The 22,873-nt window shown below is 42.4% G+C and overlaps 1 protein-coding gene across 5 annotated transcripts in view; it reads left to right on the plus strand.

Moving 5' to 3' along the window:
• The window catches only part of LOC138748605 (CCR4-NOT transcription complex subunit 3-like), a 97,271-nt gene that overhangs the window by 54,064 nt on the left and 20,334 nt on the right, over positions 1 to 22,873 (plus strand). For 4 of the 5 annotated variants that reach the window (XM_069909084.1, XM_069909088.1, XM_069909085.1 and 1 more), the window contains 5 exons: positions 534 to 587; positions 8,802 to 8,974; positions 13,357 to 13,499; positions 14,870 to 14,978; positions 16,014 to 16,170. In XM_069909084.1, coding sequence (XP_069765185.1) covers positions 534 to 587; positions 8,802 to 8,974; positions 13,357 to 13,499; positions 14,870 to 14,978; positions 16,014 to 16,170 — 636 coding nt within the window. The remainder of the gene's footprint in view (positions 1 to 533; positions 588 to 8,801; positions 8,975 to 13,356; positions 13,500 to 14,869; positions 14,979 to 16,013; positions 16,171 to 22,873) is intronic. The other variant, XM_069909087.1, reaches the window with a different exon arrangement.

The following is a 22,873-nucleotide window of genomic DNA, read 5'->3' on the forward strand; positions in this document are numbered from 1 at the left end:
TGCATATTTCTGGATCGTTGCATCTGAGCTGTTCATGAAAACTGGTTTATGTGGACAAGGCAAGCCTTGTATTTGCTCTTCTGGTGTAAGATGCTAGTCAGGTGCTGGTGTTTTTTGGTGCAAGTTTAGCTTCAACTAAATGGTTTCAATTTAAGATATTGCTATTATTTTGAGGAAGTATTTTTCACGCTCTAAGTCTTGGTGTCAATGGAAGTGTACCGAGAGGTGTTTCTGTAAGTGGCATAGGTCTACTTATATCTTCAAATGATCATTCTTGACAAGACTTGATGTTGGCATTCGATCACGTCATCAGTTTTCTACTCTCTGCAGTAACCTCTTCCCATCCCAACCCCATCATGAATATTGTTCATCTATTGTACTTCTTCTACATGCAGCATCCTCTCTCCCACCTCAGACTGTGGTTGAACATCTTCCCGGGGAACATGTCACCTGAACTTCATAGGAGGGGTGGAATAAGTATTTTGATCCACAAAATTGTTGAGTGTTTAATTTTGAAATGTTTGTTTTTCCAGGAAAATCACGAAGGAGAACGGAAGCGGAGTAGATCAGACAGTGAAATGAGCATGGTCAGTGTGCAATCACATTGAACTAACAGCACTTTATGTGGTAAAGGATGGGTGTCATCAATTTCACCTTGGTTTCTATATCTTGTGCCATGCGTAAAACTTCCATTCGCAAGGTTTTCTTTGAGAAATGTCGTTATTTAAAGTATGTGACCTTTTGAGGTCCAGAGAATTGTACCTCTCAGACCGAGCTCCCACTGCCATATCCTGTTCATCACCTATGAAATTAAACCTGGACTGCAGATGTGGCAGAATCCCACATTGATGACAGTGTGGGCACTGGCTGGTGAACTGTCATGTCGGGGCCATCCAGCTAGTCCTACTTCCCTGCCCTTTCATCAAAGCTAAGCAGTTTATTTGACCTTGATGAAGGGCTGAAGTCCGAAACGTTGGTTCTTTATCTTTTCTACATAGAGTACACTGTTCGACCTGCTGAGTTTCTCCAGCTCTTGTGTTTTTACTAGCAAATTGTTTTTCTTTCGGATGCATATTTAGCTCCTCTTTAAGTCAGCCAATTGAATCTGTCTCTGATGGTGCAGTCCCACCCCCCTGACCATTCACTGGTTCAAAAAACTATCCACCTCTCACTGTGGGATTGTTATTCTATGGCCCACAATCCTTGACCCCTCTGTCTTTATCTGGCATGATTTTCTACAGCTTCCATTGTAACTTCATTCTGAATAGAATAACCCTGGCTTCTCCAGTCTCCCCAAATAATAAAACCCGTCATTCATGGAATCTTGGTAAAACCTGCATTCTCTTTAAAGCTTTCCCCAGAAGCCTGGCGTCCAGATTTGGATACAACACTCCAATTGTAGCTGAACCAGCTTTTTACAAAAGCTCTCGTGACTTCTTTGCTCTTGTATTTTATGCCTCGATTAAAAATGCCCCCAACATCCAGTATATCTTTTTAACGACTTAGTCAAGCTGTCATACTACTTTCAATTAACATTTTGTTTGTATCCCTTCTAGAATTGTACTCTCTTGCTTACTGGTATGTTTTATTTTTCCTACCAAGATGAGGCACTTCACATATATTTGCATTAAATTTCACTCCACTCCTATCCAATTCAGCAAGATGTTCTCCTAAGTCCAAGTCATGACAAAAAAGAAAAACAATGGTTCTCATACTCACCCCTTTGGAATTCCACTGTGCATTTGTTCAGTCCAAAACTCAGGCTTTTTCCATTATGCCGTTACTGTTTCGTGTTACTGTGACCAGTTTCCATTCGTGTGGCAGCAGCCTCTTTATTCTATAGAATTCATAGAAGACTACAGCACAGCACAGGCCCTTCGGCCCTCAATGTTATGCCGACCTATATAATTCCTATCCAAAAAAAACCTATGCCCTCCCTACCTCATAACCCTCTTTCCTACTGCCCCTGAAAGCTGATATTTAATCGCCTTTTTACCGTTTCACTTGTGTGAACACAACCAATGTGGGAGTCATTTTCGTTCTAGTACTTACCTGCCAAGGTAGGTAGCATCAGAGCTGATGTTTTCGCATCCACTCCAATATAAATGCTTTTCTTGGTTCATTGTGATCACTCCAATCTGTCCTGGCTTAAAACACAGGTCATTGACACACCAATTTACTGGGATCTCAGTATGAAAGCAAATGCCTTAATGTTCCAGCCTCCACCACCAGTTCTGGTAAGGTATTCCAAGCATCCACAATGCTCTATATAAAAACAAAGCAAACAACTTACCTCTGATGTATCCTCTAAACTTTCCTCCCTTTACCTTCCTCCATTTGGTTTTGATCATAAGTATATTATACGGCACCATATCACAGTCAAAATATACCACATCAACTGCATTTCCTTCAATTACGGTTTTTAAACAGCCATCGTGATAATTTCCTGTCGATAATTTTCACACTTGCCCTCTGTAGTGGCTGTTCACACAAGGAGGGTGTTTGCACTAAAATGACTGAGCAGGGTAAATTTGAAGGCTGGGCATTGGTCAACGTTGACCACGACGTGCACCCTGCGTTGTAGAAAATTTTCAATTACCCAGCGGCTGTGTGAAAACCATAATTAACCCTGTTACTTCATCAAAAAGCATGGTCATTTGGGCACCCTTGGCCTGTACTGGCTTTCCCCAATCAATCCACAGTTGTCTAAGTGACCTCTAATTCTGTCCTTGATTACGTTTCAAGAACTTTTCCTGTTGCCAAGGTTAAATTGACTCAGCTGTAGTTTCTGGGTTTCTATCTGCACCATTTTTTGAATGTGAGTGTAAATGTCTGCAGTTTTCTCATCCTGATTGTGGAGATGTTGGAAAGATTAGAGTCAGAGCCTGTGGCAGTAGGTCTTTTGAGTAGCCGAGACTATCCCTCTGGACCTGTTGATTTATTCAGTGCAGCCAGCATTTCTGGTTTATTTTTCAGCAATTCTAGGCCCACCCAGAATCTAAATGACAGTACAACTCTAATTTTCCGAAATGGTTGGGTCCAGGCCTATTTTGGATAAAAGTTTTCATTTGGAAAACTGATAATTTTTTTAAAACAGCCCAGTAGCAACAGCAAATCACTTGTAACAGTGTTTAAACAACGACAGACAACAAGGGAAGGCTTTTTAAGCATTAAAATGATGTTTAATTCTCACAAAAAAAAATGCTGGCCTCTGCCGATAACCGACAATTCCCTGCTCCGTCGCCGAGGGTCCGCCACTGCCGCTGCCAGGGGCCGACATCCCCTGTCAGTTCGGCTCTGAAAAAAATTCAGAAAAATGAGGATTTCTGATTTGTTTTGGATATTCTCATTTATCTGAATTATTCTTTTAATTTTGGATAACTGAGGATTTCAGATTATCTGAATTTGGATAATCGGAATTGTACTGTACATCTCCCTTTGAGAGTCCAGCAATAAACACCAAATGTCAAGATAATAAATTCTGATTCTGATCTTCTTGGTGAACACTCTTGAAAAGTTTTAATTCGTTTCCTTGCTTGTACCCTCTGCCTTCATGAGCAAGTTTCTGTTTTGGGCTCTGATTGCATCCCTTCCATCCCTGTACAATGCTGATAGAATATTTTTAGATTCCCTTTTTTACTGGTTTTTATTTGTTTGTTTGCATTTTAACTTCTCTTCTGAGGTTCCTGTAATAAGTCCAGTTCCTCATTGTACTGACAACCTGCCATCTACCTGCTGTGGCTTTATTTCCTGATTCTGGCCATCACAGGAATGAATGTACCCGGACCACAATAGAAACAGCTCATGTTAAAGGCTTTCCATTGTTAGTTTTTCTTGCTTTTAATTTACCCAGGTTAGTTCTGTTCTCACACTACTGAAATTGATTGTTGACTATTTTCATCTTGGATTTGTGGCCACTGGAATTCCAGTGGACACGACAAAATAGCTACACAAGGAGTTTCTAGAGTAAATCGAATGGATTTATTCTTCATCTCCTGCGCAACCTTTTAAAAGCCAGAATCACGCGCTCGACTCATGCTGATGTCATCAATCACTGATGTCACATGGTAGGTTCGATTCCTCCTGTGAGTTTTAGCATCGCCGTAGCGCCGCTACATGGCAAATGCCCCCCCCCCAAGAACTGGCAGAAAGGTTTGCCTGTCTTTTAAGTGGTCAACTTCTGCGACAGAAGACTGATGTAGCTCATCAGCCCAGTTCGGGCCCTCTAACCAAGCCATCAAGACTGACAATGAAATCTGTCCACCATTCCATCAGCCTGGAGATGATTCACATTCGTATGATAAATTGTTGAACCGAACAAGTGAGACAAGGCCGTCCACAGCGAGGAAGCAAATTGTGATCCTCTATCTGAAGTAACATGCACTGGTAAACCCAAACAAGACACTCAGGAACTGAGGAACGCTCGAGCACAAGTATCTGCAGTAACATCTACCATTGGCCTTGGGCCACCGTGTAAGCCTGTCTATTACTGTAAAAAGATAACTATCCTCTTGAAACAGGAAGTGGACCAATAATGTCGACATGAGCAAAACAGCTGCCGGGAAGGATTGCACTGGTGCTTTAGTTTGCTGCTGAACTTTTGCTTTTTGGCAGGCAATGCAGGACCTCGCCATTTGTGCAATTTTTTTAAAGACTGTGCCACACAAACCTGTCCGAAACCATACGAACGGTCGATCTAATCGATGGATGTGAGAGACCATGCACAGAGTCAAATACTCAACGTTTCCAAGATGCTGGAACTACTGGACATGAGCATCCCATCGATATATCACAGAGAAGTAGTTTGCCATTAACTCCAAACTGAAGATCTTTCAATTGCAGGTTCGTGATTGCAGTCCGATAAGCATTTGTCTCATGGTCATGTTCTTGGGCTGCAGCCAAAGCTGTGTTGTCGATACCTTGATCTACAGACAAAACCTCGAGTGGAGCAGAGCGGGAAAGTGCATCAGCTACTACATCGTTTTTTCTGGAAATATGTAGTATTTTTGTGGAGAATTCTGAAATGAATGATAATTGCTATTGTTGTCGAGCTCACCAGGACTCTGCGATCTTGGAAAATGCAAATGTTAAGGGCTTGTGGTTGGTGTACATAGTAAAATCTCTGCCCTCCAAAAAAGTAACGTAAATAGACAAGTAAATGGCCAAAAGTTCCTTATCAAAAGCACTGTATTTCTTCTCTGCTTCACGAAGGTGGTGGCTGAAGAATGATAATGTTTTCCATTGCCCATTGACGTATTGATGAAGAGCACCTCCTACAGCCATACTGGAAGCATCTGTAGAAAGGGTGGTGGCAGCGTTTAAAACTGGGTAGCTGAGCATGGTGGCATGAGTCAGCAAATCTTTCGTCTTCAAGAAGATATTATTTCCCTCTTCAGTCCAATGGATGGTTCTGGCATTTCTGGACAGTAAATTGAAAAGAGACTTCATGGTATGAGCTGCTCCTGGAAGAAACCGTCAGCAAAAATTTACCATTCCCAAGAATTTCTGCAGGCTTTTAACCATAGCAGGACTTCTTTACTTGGTAATGGCCTCAACTTTTGGATGGCAGCGGATTTGCACCTTCCTGAAGATTCCTATGCCGCAATAAATCAGTCATTTCTTGTCCAAAAATGCATTTATCAGGATTGATGGTAAGTCCAAACTTCTGAAGACGATAAAAAGTGTACAAAGATGTTACAAATGTTCTTCCGTAGTCCCACTGGCCACTAAAATGTCGCCGAGGTAAATGAAGTAATTGGTCATACCACGTCCTAAAGCATCCATCACCTATTGCAATTATTGAGTGGCATGTTTTAATCAGAATGGCATTTGTAAAAATTCGAACAACCCAAACGGGATAACTATTGCTTTTTTTGGAATGTCTTCTGGATCTACTGGGACTTGGTGACGGCCATGCACCAAGTCTGTTTTGGAAATCTTCACTCCATGCAAACTAGCCAAGAAATCCTGAATATGATATATTGGATAACAATCCGGGATGGTGGTGTTGTTTAGCTGCCTGCAATCACCACATGGTCACCAACCTCCATTGTGTTTCGGAACCATATGTAATGGAGATGCCCAGGGACTGTCGGACCTACGACTTATGCCTAGTTCCTCCATCTTGGCAAACTCTTCCTTAGCTAAGGGCATCTCCTCTGGAGGCAAGCAGCATACTTTAGTATGGATAGGTGGGCCCTTAGTACAAATGTGATGAGTAACACAGTGCTTTGCAATGGAGGCACAAAATTGTAGAGTTGTAATCTCAGGGAAATCTTCCAACAGCTTGGATAATTCATCTTCCTGATACCAAAGGTCAGAATGTTGGAACTGTTAACTGCTCGTAGTTGTAGGTCCGGGGTAGGATGGTGTGTGTCAAAACCGGTGGGTGGAAATGCACTAACTTCTGATCCCATGTCCACTAGAAATTTTCATTGGGACAACTGGTCCCCTACATAGAGTAGGTTTACAGGTTTCTTGCCAACCACTGCAGCCCTTGGTGGCGATTGGCCTGGGCGTTTTCTGAAAACGGGCAGGGTGGAAGGCACTTGTGGGCATTTATTCCCCAATGCCTGTGGTAATAACACCAATGTCTTTGGACATTGTCTGCTTTTAGGGAGTGATGTGCTTAGAGCACTAGTGTGTGACACGGGGTCAATATTGGATGGGTTGGTTGTGCAGACTTGCCTTTTCTTACTGTGCTTTTTATTCACCCATAGAATGTCTGCCTCCGCCACTACAGCCCTTGAGTCTTCAAATGAACACTTGAATAACAAGATCCTAATATCATCTGGCATTCGGATCTAAAAAGAGCTGCTCGAATAACATATTGGGCCTTTCACTAGCTGGCAGGAACAACATTTCATCCATTAGTTCTGAAGAGTTGTGGTCTCTCAACTCATCAAAAAGTAATGGTTTGGCTGCCCTTTCCCTACAGGATATACCATATACATGTAATAAGTACTTTTAAAGCGTCATACTTGCTGGTATGTGGTGGATCCCGTAGGAAGTTGCCGACCCTCTTAGAGACGGCCTAGTCCAGGGCTCTGAGAAGATGGTAATTATGTGGTGTCCAATTCGACTTTGCGAAGGTGAAATTGTGCTTCAGCCTGTGGGACCACAGTTCAGACTCAGCTGTCCAGAAAGGTGGCAGCTTCATAGCAACGGCTGGATGTTTGCCCAAAAATATGTTTTTGGCCTCATTGGGGTCACCAATTGTGGCCACTGGAATTACAGTGGACACGAAATAACCACACAAGGCGTTTCTCGAGTGAATCAAACCGATTTACTTTTCATCACCCGTGCAACCTTTTAAAAGCCAGAATCACGCGCTTGACCCACACTGATGTCATCACATACTGATGTCACATGGCTGGTTCAATGGCTCCTGGGAGTTGTAAGTGCTGCCATAGCGTTGCTACAGATTGATCTATAGCAGCCATTCCCACGAGGGCCACAGCACATTTAAGGGAGGCCACGGAATGGAATCATAAAATATTTTTTTGTTTTTTTCTGTAGTCTGAATTAATGAAGGAACCAACTAAACTTGACTTCTTCACAGAGAAGGGGGACTGATAAACTTTGGCAGAATTCTATGGGAGCCATAGTCAAAAAAATGGTTGAGAATGGCTGGTTTAGAGCATTTTCTATAAATATTCTGAACCTTTGTGATATTACCTGTTTCGCATCAATGTTCCATGAACTTGACTTTGCTCATCTTAAACAGCAAAGTTCAGCAACGTCATCTCCACTTTTGGGCAGAAAGGTGTTGATCAGAAAAGAATTCTGAGCACCATTTCAGACACTGCCTCTCCTCACCCCTTAGTGTTTTGCAAGTCTGCATTTCACCACTGTATGTTGTGCACATTTTACAATTTTCCTGCAAATCTGCCCTTCAGTAGAAACAATATTACAGGGAACACCCATCAGGTGATGCTGTAGTGGCCCGCTACCCAATACACAAAATGGAGGACAAACACGGCGATGGCCTTGCTTCCCGGCTGACGGCAATGGTGGGAAACTGGGCCAGTGGAAACAAAGGCATGGAGAACAAAAAGCAGTCTTGACTACATTCACATTGAGTGTGTGTCAGTCTTCCGCTCTCTGCTGTAATGCTCACTAAATTGTATGGATTGTGGTTAAGAAACATTTTTTCAGTTCCGTGATATTTCATTTGAATTGAATGATTTGTCGGTTTAGAATATATATTTGAGGACATGAGGCAAGTGTATGTCTGTGAAAGGTGGAGGACTAGCAATTAAATGTGCTGGGGGTATGGGGCACCAATAATTCTGAATAGAGAGCCCTGCAAAGGTAGTGGATATAGCCCAATACATCACAGGTGAAATTTTCCCCACCATCTACATGGAACCCTGCCTTCGGGGGGCAGCAACAATCAAGGATACACCACCCAGCACCCACTGTGCTGCTGCCATCAGGAGAGAAGTATAGATGCCACAAGACTCTCACCACTGGGTTCCGGAACATTGCTACCGCTCCAACAAATTCAATCCGAGACATTTAAGGTCTCTTATTTTGCACATTGTTTATTATTGAATATTTATTTTCTGCATTGAACAGTTGGTTTGCACTGCCTCCTTGTCTAGATTTCTCTCTTTTGTGTGCATTTCTTTGCTTGAGTGCAGTTTTTTTTTTTTTGCACTACTGGTAACCTGCCTGGCTCACAGGAAAAAGAATCTTAGGGTTGTATGTGATTTCATGCATGTTCTCTGTCAACAAATCTGAACCTTGAACATTTGCTGTGTATTCACACACTTTTCTGCTGTCTTTTTCTCCCTCAGTCCCCCGCAAAGGTCCTTGGAAGCAAGACTCACCATGGTAACAATCTCCCTCCATCCATTTCTATTTCTCAGAGTGCGCAGGGGTTGAACACCACAAAAACGCCAACCCTGCCTTCAAATGGATCCAACAATGGGGGAAGCAAACTGCTTCAAACCAGCAAAAGCTATTCTCTGTAAGTGCGGTATCTCAGCAAAGACAAATGAGAAATGAGTTCAACTCTGCTTCTAGCAGTGTCGTAAAATACCTTATTCTTCAATGTGAGCAGTATCTTAGGAAAAATTCTTGGACTCTCAGAAAAGAGCTATGTTATCCTTTCTCAATGCAGAATAACAATACTTGGGGCTGGATCCACTGGTTTTCTTAAAATTTGCTTTTTACTTTCAATGGGTCTTTTTTCACTGGTGTTAGGCTGAGTCTGTAATCTAAACAGGAGCCCCAGTGCCCTACTGAGGATGCGCTGCATTATAAGATTCCATTTTGTCTGTTGATTCAGTGGCCATTAAAATCCCCGTTGCACTGTTGAAAGAAGAGTGACCTTTGTGTGCACGACTAAAGGGCAGAGTTTTTAACTATTACTCTTTACTCTTTTTAGGACCTTGTTGCATCTGCTGCGTTGCATTGGAAGTTAATTACCCAACAGGGTGCGCATTAAGAAAGGAATAGTGGAAGTTTGCAAAAATGCGTCCTTCTTTCACTATTAAAGAGATTCTGAAATCAGCCCAGACTAATTTTAAGTCATTTAATTTTTATATTACTGGACTAACTGCCAGGGCTTTGGAACATATTAATCCTACAGGAGTTTGAATTCCAGATGGCAGCTGGGGAATTTAGACCTGAGCATTCAGAATTTGGAATTTAAAAAAAAGGTTTCTTTTATTGTAATTAAACAGCTAAATGCAATTAAAACCATCTGTTTTATTAAATATCCTCCTGCAAAGGAAATCTGTTCTGTGTACCCAGTTTGATCCATTTTTGACTCTAGCATCATTGACGCCCAATTGCCACCTTAAATTATTTTTTAAAATTGTTTTTAATTTCATTCAACATGAAGTTACAAACAAAATATCACAGATCGATACAATAAAATACCAAAACCGAACGCCACATTGACATACAAAGAAGGAAAAATCAACAACAGTGATCAAATTCTGCACTTATTGTTTATAAATCTTCTCCGGGGACACAACTATGATTTCTGACTTCCAGCAGGTCAGACTCCGTTGGGAATCAGATTTCCAAGTCATGGCTATGCATTTCAGGCAAGTTTAACAAATTTCAGTTGATATTTTGACAGCCTCATTTTAGGCCTTATATCCACTAATTTCCCCAATAATAACAATTCTGGCACCTGAGGGTATCTAATTCTGGTAATTTGTTCCAGGAGATTCCTCAAATCTCCTCAGAAGGGGCATGACCAGGTTGAATGCAAAAAAGGTCCCTATATCTTGACCACATCAAAAACACAAATTGGATAATTCAGATATGAATTTTTTTAAATTCTTGTGGAGTAAAGGTACAGCTGATACAAAAAAATTATACTGCACCAGCCTGGTGGTTCTCAACATTTTTCTTTCCACTCACAATCCATTTTAAGTAATCCCTATGCCATGAGCAATACAGTTAATGTTAGGTATAGGCTGGAGTAGTGGTTCTCAACTTTGTTCTTTCCACTCGCATCCCACTTTAAGTAATCCCTATACCATCAGAGCACCTTGCTTAAGGTGGGATGTGTGGAAAGAAAAAGTTTGTAAACCACTGTTTTAATGATAAGTAATTGAATTGTTATGTGCACGGTTTCATAACTCCAAAGGAAATGGGCCAATGGCAATTTTTCTGAAGCAACCATCGGGTCTAGAGCAGTGATTCTCAACCTTCCCTTCCCACTCACATCCCACCTTAAGCATTCCCTTACTAATCACAGAGCACCGATGGTATAGAGATTACTTAAAGTGGGAAGAACAAAGTTGAGAACCACTGCTCCAGCCTATACCTAACATTAACTGTATTGCTCATGCTGTCCTGACACAGGTCAGACCAGCAAAATGGATCAATTTTTATTCCCAAATCTGATTCCCATCTCTCATTTTGATTTGTCGAGCCCTTGTTTAGGGGCTTCTGCCTGAAGTAAGAAATACATTTTTGAGATAAGATCCTGGTGATCCCCTTTTCAACCAAACTCTTTATTTCCTTACATTGCAGTAAGGTTAGCGCTGGACCTAATTTATCCCTTAAATAAGATCTTAACTGAAGATAGCAGAAAAAAGGTGTATTTAAAACTCTATTTATTCCTGATGTGTTCAAATGTCATAAATCGTCCCTGCTCAAAACAATCTTTGATATATTTGATCCCACTCTGAGACCAAGTTTCTAGAATTTTATCAAGTGTTAGTGGAATTAATTAATGTTGAGTTTGGGGTGTTTTGGTGAGAGTCACCCCCCCCCCATTCAAACACCAATTTGACCATCACCTTTATTCCAAAGGGGGCTTCCTTAGGACCAGATAGTAATTTAAAATCCCATTTATATATAAAATTTTCTGCTACCTTCCAATCAACTTTATGCAGTTCCCAATTTTACCTAAGAAGATTCCTTTGTCAAAGTGGGAGGTGATTAACTTCATTTGGCTTGCCCAATAATTTTTTTTAAGTGTGGGATCTTTAATCCTCACTTTAAATTATTGGCAATTAGGATGGCCCTGCAACAGGTTGTGGATACTGCCTGGCACATCACAGGCAAAACCCTCCCCGCCATTGAGAACATCTACAGGGAACATTGCCATCAGGGAGCACCAGCAATCATCAAAGATGCACCCCACCCAGCACACACTCTGTTCTCATTGCTTCCATCAGGAAAGAGGTACAAGTGTTGCAAGACTCACACCACCAGGTTCAGAAGCAACTGCTTCCCCCCCACCCCCCCCACCCCCCTCCACCTCCCAATAAACTCAATCAGGGATTCATTTAAGAAATTTTACATTGGACATTATTTATTACTAATTTTTTTTCTATATTTGCAATCTTGCTTATATTTTTGTTTATATTTCACTCTTATATATACATACATTTTTCTTGAGTGCAGTTTACACTACCAATAAGTAGAATTTCTGCAGGAAAAAGAATCTCACGGTTGTATATATCATACATGTACTCAGACAATAACTTTGAACTGTCGGCATTGCCAAGAATGTCAGTGATCCATGAATGAATCATTTGAAGCTTTTTGGCCTGCCTGTTTACATCCCAAAGAAATACATTTAAACATTCAACCCATTTCTTTAGTGTGATCCAGGCTGATGTTTGAGTATACTTGGGCCAAACCTCAGAACCTGTGACAATTCACTGAACGCTTCAAACCTGTGATGGGGAGAAGTTCTCTGCAGTTGGGGTATGTTTTAGTGGTCAAAATCATTTATCGAGATGTCCGGGTCTGTCTGGGTTGTGCCTTCACCTTCACTTGTATTCACACAATGCATGGATGGTGTGTCCCAGGGCACCAGAAGGTTTGAAAGTGGCCAGGTGTTCACTTTCCACAGGTTCACATTGGCTTCTGTTAGGGTACAGAGCAGAATTTATAGAATGTTTGCCAGCTCATCTACCTGGTAGCAAATTTGGGGTGAAAATGCAAAGTCAATGTACATTATAGCTAGCTCCTCCTGGGAATGCACAGATTGGAAAATAGCTATGGTTTCCGGAGTTATGTGGCTCATTTGATGATGGTTTCCTTTGAAAATATTTGAACTCTGCTTCCTAATTGACTCACATTTTCTTCTGTAACCTCTGCCTGATATCCTTGTCTTCTGAGCTGACAGTGTTGGTGTTGCCTTCCTTGTATGAAGGCTTTTGCATCTATCATTTTCTAAAATAATTAATGAATCTGATTCCTTTGTGAAACACACCAAAATGGCCAAGATGTTTAACTACCTGGTGCAAAAGATGCCAGGGATTCTGTTAATATTTTGTTGTTTTCTTATGGAGATTGTATAAAAACCTACAAACTCTGTTACTTATTCTAAGATTGCTGCTCTAACCCATGCCTGGGAGATCCAGAGACTGGGATTACCGTGCTTTCAATGCACTTCTATTTGGGTGCAAATATTGGGATAGTTCCTCAGCGTCAAAGCTGAGTGGTGATCAAAACCAGTCTGGACAAGAGAAAATGTAGTGTTTCATTGAACAGAAATGGCCCCCTTTGGCCACGCTGACCAAGTTGTCTCCCAAATTAGTCCTTATTCAGCCCACAGCCTTTGATCCATTCCAGCCATGTGGTTGTCTTGACTGCAGACTGAAACCCTTCAAAAACTATGGAGGCCACAGATGGTCAAAAATGTTAACATTGAGAAAGATATGCAATGATGGCATGCATTACTGATCCAGGAAGATGAATTTAAGATGCAAATCATCTGTAACTGGCAGGAATGAGAATGGACTTGGAAGGCTAATGGATGATGGTTTTGAACCATTTCAGGAAGAAGCGTGCTGTGATACTTTTGTTCAATTGATTCAGTGATTTGTGGAGATGGCTGTCATTGAAGATTTTCTCATACATGTTTTCCAGGACTCAGGGGACAAATTCCGTTTCTGCCTATGCAGCTGCTGTGGCCGCAGGAACAAATACAATCAACACCACCAGCTCATTCCAGTCAAGACCTGCCAATGCGGTGCCCATTCCCACCAGCAAACAGCAAAATGGGACTGCAAGTATGTAATACTATCCACTGGCAAGTATACTACTGAGAGTTATTGGGGACATTATCAGTGGGGCAAAGTGATGCAATGCTTTTCCCACTAAACCTAAGGCCCTATTTTGTCCCGCTTCAAATTATTTTGGAATAATCTCAATCTACGCAGCATGGGCTAGATGCACAGTGAACATCCATCAATAATGGGTCTCTGCCTCAACTTCAGGTCCAACGTTCTAATTGGCATAAAGTGGACAGTGTCACTCAGGGAGGTTACAGTGGTGTCCATTCAGGAAAGGATTATGGAGGAACCAATGGAGTACATTGATGGGAGCTTTGCACTTCAACTAATCTATGCTGTGCCTCACTTTGTGTGTGTTAAATTGCCCAAACGCAGCCCAATATTCCTGAATAAAATGTGCCCAAACTCAGTGGTAGCGCGTTCACCCTCTGAGACAAGATTACAAATTCAAACACTTCTAAAATCATTTACCTGGTTTAAATGTTTTCTTTTGTATATGGGACCTATCTATGTTCAGTTTTGATCATGTTAACATAATAGTATAATAACTGTACTTTAAAAGGTGATTAATTGTAAAAAGAACAGAGAAAATCTGATACGATTTAAAGTGAGGTAATGAAGAAGAGGGATGGAGAGCAGCTTTGGGGATGTCGATGAATGAATAGGGACGTAACAGGGGCATGGGTGAGGATGCAAGATGGAAAACCTGAGTATTTTTTAAGATGAGAGATTGAAAGTTAATGTACAGGATCAAAGAGCAAATCAGGCCAATTGGTTTGTTGGCTTTTTGCAAGAAAATTTGAGTGCTTTTTATATTGAAGGACTAATCAGACCAGATGTAAATAGGGTAGATGCGAGAATGATATGCCTCCTTGAGCTGCATATCAGGAATCAAGGGTTTCAGTCTAAAAATAAGGGTTGGCAATTTAAAACAAGAGAAGAAACTTCTTGTCGAGAGTGGTGAATATTTGAAGTTCTGTTCGTAAGAGCTCAGTGAAGGATCAATTGCTGCATTTATTTCAGAGATGTCAATAGATTTTTAAATGTTAAAGGAATCAAGGATGTGGAGTTAGTGTCGAAAAGTCATGCAGAGACAAAAGATCAACTGAGGGCCAGCCATGAGGGACTAAATACCCTACTCCTGATGAAAGCAACTTTTAAGAGCGTTCCTCAATAATAAAATCTGCATTAAAAAAGTGTTCTTCCATTCACAAAACTATTCACAGTAATCGTGTCCGTGACCTGTTGTGGGGCTAATAATAAGCTCCAGATGTTGCTACTGAATCTGCATTGTTTCACTGCGTTTTCTAATTGCATCAATGTTGCCGTTTATCATGGACGCGCTCTGCTCTGCTAATGTTTTTCAGGTTATAGTGCCGTAGTTGCTGAGAACAGTTTGGAGCATCAAAATAGCTACAGTCTTCCCTCCAGTACAAACAGTCAGCCAAGTGGCACGACTCCCCTCCAGAATAATGTGTGAGTCTATTACACCCTTCACTGGTACTGTGGGAAATGGACAGTGGCACAGTGTGGAAACTGGTTCAGGACTTGTTCCATCATTATTGCCCCTATTCAATTGTGTCAATGCTCACTAAAAATCACACTGGGTAACGAAGAATTTGCTTCCTGAACACTTTGGGTATATTTCATGGATTTTGGGCTGCTGATCACAACAATCACCTTAAAATTTTCTTATCGTGTCTTCTAGTATATTGCCCACAAAGCACCCTGTTTTGCATGCCTGCAAATGTTGTCTTGCGCCTTGGCATGCTTAGCATAGATGCAATGAGGCTATAAAAGCAGCTCACGTCTATAGATGCTGTGTTCATTATAGCTTGTAGGTGCACATGTTCTTCAGGCAATAGCAGAGTGAGTGCACTTAACATTAGTGTGTATTGTCTTCAGGAAGATTCAATACAGCAGAAATGTCAATGTCGCCACAGCTGTGATACCTTCTGTTGCATTGTGGCGAGTAAATGCACAAGCTGTAGGATGATTGCACTTATTAAGAAAGTTTACGAGCTCTACCTCCGTTGTAAAAATGGTGACCAGGACCAACCCTGGGCACCTCACATTGGTTGTGCAACGTGCAGTTAATCTGAGAGTTGGGTTCAGCGTCATTATGCGATTAAACATAGTAAATTCAAAATAAGTGTATTTAATGTTTTTCCAACCTCCCCCATGATGCAGCAAATCTGAAACTCAGCTTGAATCCCCATTCAGGAAGCAAACCTTTTGAAATAAAATATTATCAAAGAAAATGTTTGGACTTTTTTAGAGATCCCAGCTATTAATTTCTCCATGGGTTTGGGGCTGAAAAGTTGAAATTAGCCTCATTATGTTTTGCAGATGATCATAAAATTTACAAACAATGTCAGGCGCCATCTGCTCAGGAGGCATCCAAGCGAAATACACTCCCCAGACTAGATCATGTAGGCTTTTGGTAATGTAATAGTTTCTTGAATTGTTATGCTTTCCATTATGAACAATTGATTTAATTCTGTCCCACAGGAAAGAGCCAGTCAGCATCTCTGTAGCTAGCACAGCGAGCATCATCCCTGTACTTGCAGCCAGTCAAGTCAACACGCAAGCTTCCAACTTTTCTGATCTTAAACCAACACCAGCCATGATGAATGGACCCTTGCCATTTGTCTCCCAGGAGCTGAAGGTATGTACAGATTGTTAAATTAGTCTGGTGAAAAGATTCCACATTTGGCCTGTTTTTTGCCTTCAACAAACCGCACCCATTAGTCACTGGAGAGCTGACACCCTGTCGATATTGTCTATAGCCACAAACTGAGCTTTACTGAATTACATCTTGTACTTCCTCCAATCCCTGACTAATGCCAATATTACATTATTAATTTTTTGTTCATATCATTGCACCATGCAAAATCCTGTTATTTTAGCTCCTTTTACAAGTGCATCTTGGTTAGAAAATTAGATCTTTGGTCAAAACAACTCATAGTTATGGAGGGCTTCAATTCCTTCAGTTGATTAAAAAGACTCTGGATTGGATAAGGCCCTAATTTCTTTGATGCAAGTCGTAAAATTCTGTCTAATCTGCTTGGAAGGACAGTTAGTTTGTTTACATGTTTTATGCTATGTACAGATTATTTTTGCACTACCAATTAGCGGTAATTCTGTTGTGCCCGCAGGAAAAAGAATCTCAGAGTTGTATGTTATGTCATACATGTACTCGGACAATAAATCTGAAATCTGAGCATTTGAATGATACATGAAGTCTGGATATTTGAAATGGCTTCTGTCAAAAGGTGTTTCAGCTGAAAGTCAAAGAACACTCAGCTGGGTTATTATTTGGACTGAATTCTCATGTTTTCATTGTGACTTAGAAAGGTCATTTGACTAATTAAGTCTGTGCTATCTGTTGGAGAAATGCCGTTCTCCCACTTCTTTCCCTATAACTTATTGTCTCACATGGTCATTATCCCTCCCACCCCTCACCCCTGCCCCTTTTTCTTACACTCGAAATAATTCACAATACCCAGAGGAATAGATACTAGAGGAAGTTCAAATGCTACTCGGAAAACAAAATCAGGATCCAACTCTGGAGTAGAGGCAACAGCACTAACTGCTGCACCGCTAAGTCAATCTGCTTATTCATCCAAGATTCTACGACTGACCTGCATTGAATTCGTCCATCGTTACTGAATGAAGATCTACCGGGACCAATGCCTGAAGAGGGCGCACAAAATCAGTGAACCGGTGCGGACTCGAAAGGCCAAAGTGGCCTGTTTCCGCTCCGTAAATGGTTATATGGTTATATGTCCTCCTCCTTCAGAAAACATAGTTCCCTCTGCCATTCATGAACCTCACCCATATATCTTCCACATCTGCCCTGGCCCCCTCCGCTCCCAGATGCAACAAGGAGAAATGTGATTTCCCCTTGTCCTTGCCTTCCACCTCACCAGCCTCTGAATCCAACATAAACTCACACCTTGACCAAGAGCTCTGCCTCCTGGGGACGCTGCAGGGCCTGCTGAATTTCTCCAGGACTCTTGTGTATTATTGGGCTTTACAGCGTTCAGTGAAGAAGTTGAAAAGTCATTAAATGCAACATTTTTTTTTTTAAAAGGTCTTTTATTTGGTATGGGACCCCATATTTACATTCAGTATGATAGGAATTTTTAACATTTTCCTGGTCAGAAAGAATAGCCTTTGATCATGAGAATTAGTGGAGGAAGTAGCCAGCTCATGCCCAGTAAAGAAGAAAAAGTCAAAACACAGAGATGCTGGAGGAACTCAGCAGGTCTCGCACCATCCAACTGATGTTTTGAGCCTGACCCCTCCTTCAGGGTACGAGCAAAAAGCAGGCAAGGAGCCCTCATTAATTAAAAGGCTGGGGAAAAGGGAAGAACAGGAGGGGGGAGGAGTTCAGACCAACAGACAAAAGGTATTAATTGGTTGTTGATAAGAGAACAGGAGAGAGGAAAGGTGAGGTGATTGGGGGGGTGGGGTGTTTTTGTGAAAGGAGACAGAGGGAAAGGGGGGGAACAGAGACAGAGCTAGGGGAAAGGAGACCTATAACCATAACCATATAACATACATGGGGAAAGATGTTGGTGGGAGGGGTGTTTTAAAGAAAACTGGAGGTCGATGTTAATCCCATCTGGTTGGAGTGTGCCCAGACGGAATATGAAATGTTGTTCGTCCAATTTGCAGGTGGTCTCAGTCTAGCAGTGCACGAGGCCATGGACAGACATGTTGAGATGGGATGAGGAATTGAAATGGATGGCCACTGGGAGATCCACACTTTTGCGATAGACAGAGCTATTGCACGGTTGGTTAGTTCAATGCTGTTACAGTGCCAGTGATTGGGACTGGGGTTAAAATCCTGTGCTGTCTAAAAGGAGTTTGAACATTCTCCCCGTGTCTATGTGGGTTTTCCACGGGAGCTCTGGTTTCCTCCCACCCTTCAAAACGCACTGGGCGTGCAGATTAATTGCGTGTAAATTGGGCAGCAAGGACTCGTGGGCCGAAATGGCCTGTTACTGTGCTGAATGTTTAAAATTTTAAAATTTAAATTAAAAAAAAAAAATTACTCAGACTGATCTCTCAGTCTGTGTCCAGTCTCTCCCAACATAGAGGAGATCACAACGGGAGCACTGCATCAAGCCTCCATCACCAATTCTAACCCTGGCCCTGGTGGTTTTAGGACCCGAACTCTCACCCTGACTCTGGCGGCCTACAGAACCAAGTCTCTGTAGCAAACTCTCTCTGGACCCTTACCCCCTTCTCACTTCCGCAACCTTCCCCTCCCTCCCTTCACCAGATCCACCCCATCCTCCCCCTTCACCCCCCCCCCCCCACCAGACACTGTCCACCCCACTGGCCCCCAACTCCAACCCCTGCCTGGTCTTTACCATCCCCTCTGAACTTCCCCTCTCTGAGAATCTGTTCCCCCCCCCCACCATGAGTTCCATGTATGCCATGATACTGAACTCTTCTTCTGTCTCCATGCCCACTTCTTTGCACTAATCACAACCTCATCATTAAAGCCATAGACGAGGGTGGTCTGGCGTGCGGACCTCTACCTGGCCGAAGCTAGAAGACAACTTGCAAACACATCCACTTACTTATCCCTCCAACAGGACCTCAACAAAATTCATCGAACCACTGAACTCATCACGTCCAGTCATCTCCCTAGCACAGCCTCCAACCTCATTGTTTCCCACCCCTGCATTGCCGTTCTACCTCCTACACAATATCCACAAACCCAGTGCCCAGGCAGACCCATCATGTCTGCGTGCTCCTGCCCCACCAGACTGGTACCTGGTTACCTCAACTAAGTTTTGTCCATCTTAGTTCCCCACCTACATCAACGATACTTCACATGCTTTGCATCACTTCAACAATTTCCAGTTTCCTGAACTCATTTGCCTCATGTTTACCAAGGACGTCCAATCACTATGCACCTCTGTCCCCATACCTCAAAGCCCTTAATTTCTTTCTTGCCAACAGACTTGAGCAGTCCCCCTCCTCCGCCACCCTCCTCCAGCTGTCAGAACTTGTCCTCACCCTCAAAAACTTCTCCCTTGACATCCAACTTTCTCCAAATCAAAGCGGTAGCCATGTGTACCCACGTGGGGCCCCAGCCATGTCTATTTCTGTTGGCTATGTAGAGCAGTCCAAGCTACAAGCCTACACAGTCAAGATCCTTTAACTCTTCCCCTGCTATAATGATGACTAATCTGGTGCTGCTTCATGCATCCGTGATGAGCTTGTCGACTTTATCCACTCTGCTGCCAACTTCCATCCTGACCTCAAATTCACTCGGTCCATCTCTAGCAACACTCTCCCTTTAATCGATCTGTCTCCACTTCAGGAGACAAAACTCTCGACAGACATCTTCTGCAAACCCACCAATTCCCACAGCTACCTCGACACCCTGTCCCCTGTAAGAATTCCATTCCTTTATCTTAATTCCTCCATCTCTGTCGCATCCGCTCCCAAGTCAAGGTCTTCCATGCCAGATCATCAGAGATGTCCTTCTTCAAACAATGTGGCTTCCCCTCTATCACCATCAACTCGGCATTCACCCACATATCCTCCTTTACCCGTACATCTGCCCAGGCCCCTCTGCCCCCAAACACACCACGGACAAGATTCCACCAGTCCTACCACCAGTCCTACCACCCTACCAGGCTCCATATCCAAATTATCCCCTCTGCCATTTCCGCCATCTACTATGCGCTACCATTAGAACACATATTTCCCTCTCCGTCCTACGCAGGGACCATTCACTTCTTCCCCACCAATCGTGTCGTCCCCCTCCCCAGCACCAACCCCTGTGACCACAACAGATGCTCCACATAGGCCATCACTTCCTCCCTCCCTCACCATCATTTAGGGCCCCAAACAGTCCTTCCAAATGAAGAAACACTTGTGAATCTGCAGGGGTTGTCTAGTGCATCTGATGCTCCTGTTGCTGTCTTCACTACGTTGGAGAAATGAGGCACAGACTTTGTTCAGCACTTTGGCTTTGTCCTCCACAGTAACATGGATCTCCCAGTGGTCACCCATTTCAATTCCCATCCCATTCCCTTGCTGACATGTCTGTCCATGGTCTCGTGCACTGCCAGACTGGGACCGCCTGCAAATTGGAAGTAAGAGACCTCATATTCCACCTGGGCACCCTCCAACCAGATGGCATTAAATTTGACATCTCTGATTTCTTTTAGCACCCCCTCATCTTTCCGTATTTTTCCTTTCTTACAGCTCTGTCTCTCTCTCTCTTCCCCTTTTCCCTCTGTCTCCTTTCAAAGAGCAAAACCTATCCACCCCAAACAATTCTCACCTCAGGCCCGAAAGTCCATTATGTATATTTACCTCCTGTTGACCCCACGAGACCAGAATTTCTGTGTTTTTACAACAATCACAATGTCCACTGGCTTTGATATTTTGCCCGAAGAGCAACCTACTACAAAGGTGATCCTCGAGATAGATGGCTGAAACATTGAATAGGACCTTTGTGTGGAAGTTTGCTCTCGTCCCCTGCTGGGGAGCATTCCAGTTGAGTATAAACTAATTTGTCTAGAAATCAATCTATGTCACATTTTTTTGTTTCGTTCATCAAATAATAGAGGTAATTGTACAAGAAATAAAAAAGAAAACGTGAGGGAAATTAAATATGCAATCAATATTCCAAACAAGTAATTCAACCGTGAAGGTTTTTATCAGGTAGAAATGAACTGAAGGCAGAGCAGTTCTGTTTGGAAAACATTCAGCTTCTTATTCAAGATCTTTTGTATTATGTTTAATTGGCTAACATCTTCAGTTTCAGATTTATTGTCAGAGTACATACATGACCTCACACAGCCCAGAAATTCTTTTTCCTACAGGTACAGCAGAATTACCACTAATTGGTAGTGAAAATAAAACTGTACACAGCGTACACGTGTAAACAAATAAAGAACTGTAATAAAATTTAAAAAGAACAACAATAAAGTGCACAAGTCAGAGTCCCTGATTGAGTTGGTCGTTGAGGAGTCTGATGGTGGAGGGGGAGCAGCTGTTACTGAACCTGGTGCTGCGAGTCTTGTGGCACCGATACCTCTTTCCTGATGGTAGCGGTGAGAACAGAGCATGTGCTGGGTGATGTGGATCCATGACGATTGCTGCTGCTCTCCAATAACAGCATTCCCTGTAGATGTACTCAGTGGTGGCTTTTCCCCTAGGGGTGTCTTTTGTACTTTATATTGGTTTGTCCACTGGCTTTTTCTGTTCAACCTTTCACTTAGCTCCACAACTAGTTGCTTATCTTTATCTTTGCTGAACAGAGTACACTGTTTGACCTGCTGAGTTTCTCCAGCATTGTGTTTTTATTTCATTCAGGGTGTCTGCAGACTGTGGTGTTTTACTCCTGTCTACCTCAAAACTCTGCAAAATCTCAGAGGGATGACTACCCTAAAGGAGTTCTCCTTTGCCCTCTGAAGGGAGTTCTGTGGGATTCTCATCTGTAATCCCTGCTGCTCTCACGCTCACCCTCCTGCCTGTGGGACTGTGCTCCTCCCCTTGCCTCTCCCCATCACTATTTTGTTCAAGCACCTGCCTACATTTTGCTCATACCTTGATGAAAGGCTCAAGCCTGAAACATTGGTTATGTATCTGCTGAGTTTCTCCAGCATTTGTGTTTTACTCCTGCTTACACCATCTCATGTCTTTACAAAACTTTTCTCACTTTGTTCTCAATTATGTGTGTTTATTTTAATCAGCTCCAGATTGCAGCCTCTCCCAGGTCATCTTTGTATTTCCAATTTCAGGTGGTTTTGTCTTCACCATCCCCTCCCAACCTCCCTTTCTGGTGCCTTTCAAAATCCAGAGTCTCCCATCCTGAAAATGTGAATGACTTTCTTGTCTTTGTATCTGAATGTTAACCAAAATCAGAAAAACCTTATTCCCACCCCTTCTGATAGTTTATAAAACACTCATTTCAGTCATCCAGATATCATGGGAGATACTTCAAAAATCATGCATTTTATACAGGATAGACTGGGATTGTCCTCATTGGAATTTAGAAGAATGAGAGGGGATCTCATTGAGAAATAAAATTCTGGAAGACCAAACAGGTTAGATGCAGAAAGAATGTTCCTGATGTTGGGGAAGTCCAGAACAAAGGGTCAAAATCTAAGAATAAGGGGTAGGCTAGTTAGGAGCGAGATGAAGAGAAACTTGTGCAACTCTGCCACAGAAAGTTGTTGAGGCCAGTTTGTTAGATGTATTCAAAAGGGATTGGGTGTGGCTCATATGGTTAAAGGGATCAAGAGATATGGAGAAAACACAGGAATAGGGGCTGAAGTTCTCTATAAAGGTAGAAATGGAAAATAGTTGATTTCTTGCCCCAGTACATG

This window comes from Narcine bancroftii, chromosome 13, assembly GCF_036971445.1.
Source record: "Narcine bancroftii isolate sNarBan1 chromosome 13, sNarBan1.hap1, whole genome shotgun sequence".
NCBI lineage: Eukaryota > Metazoa > Chordata > Chondrichthyes > Torpediniformes > Narcinidae > Narcine > Narcine bancroftii.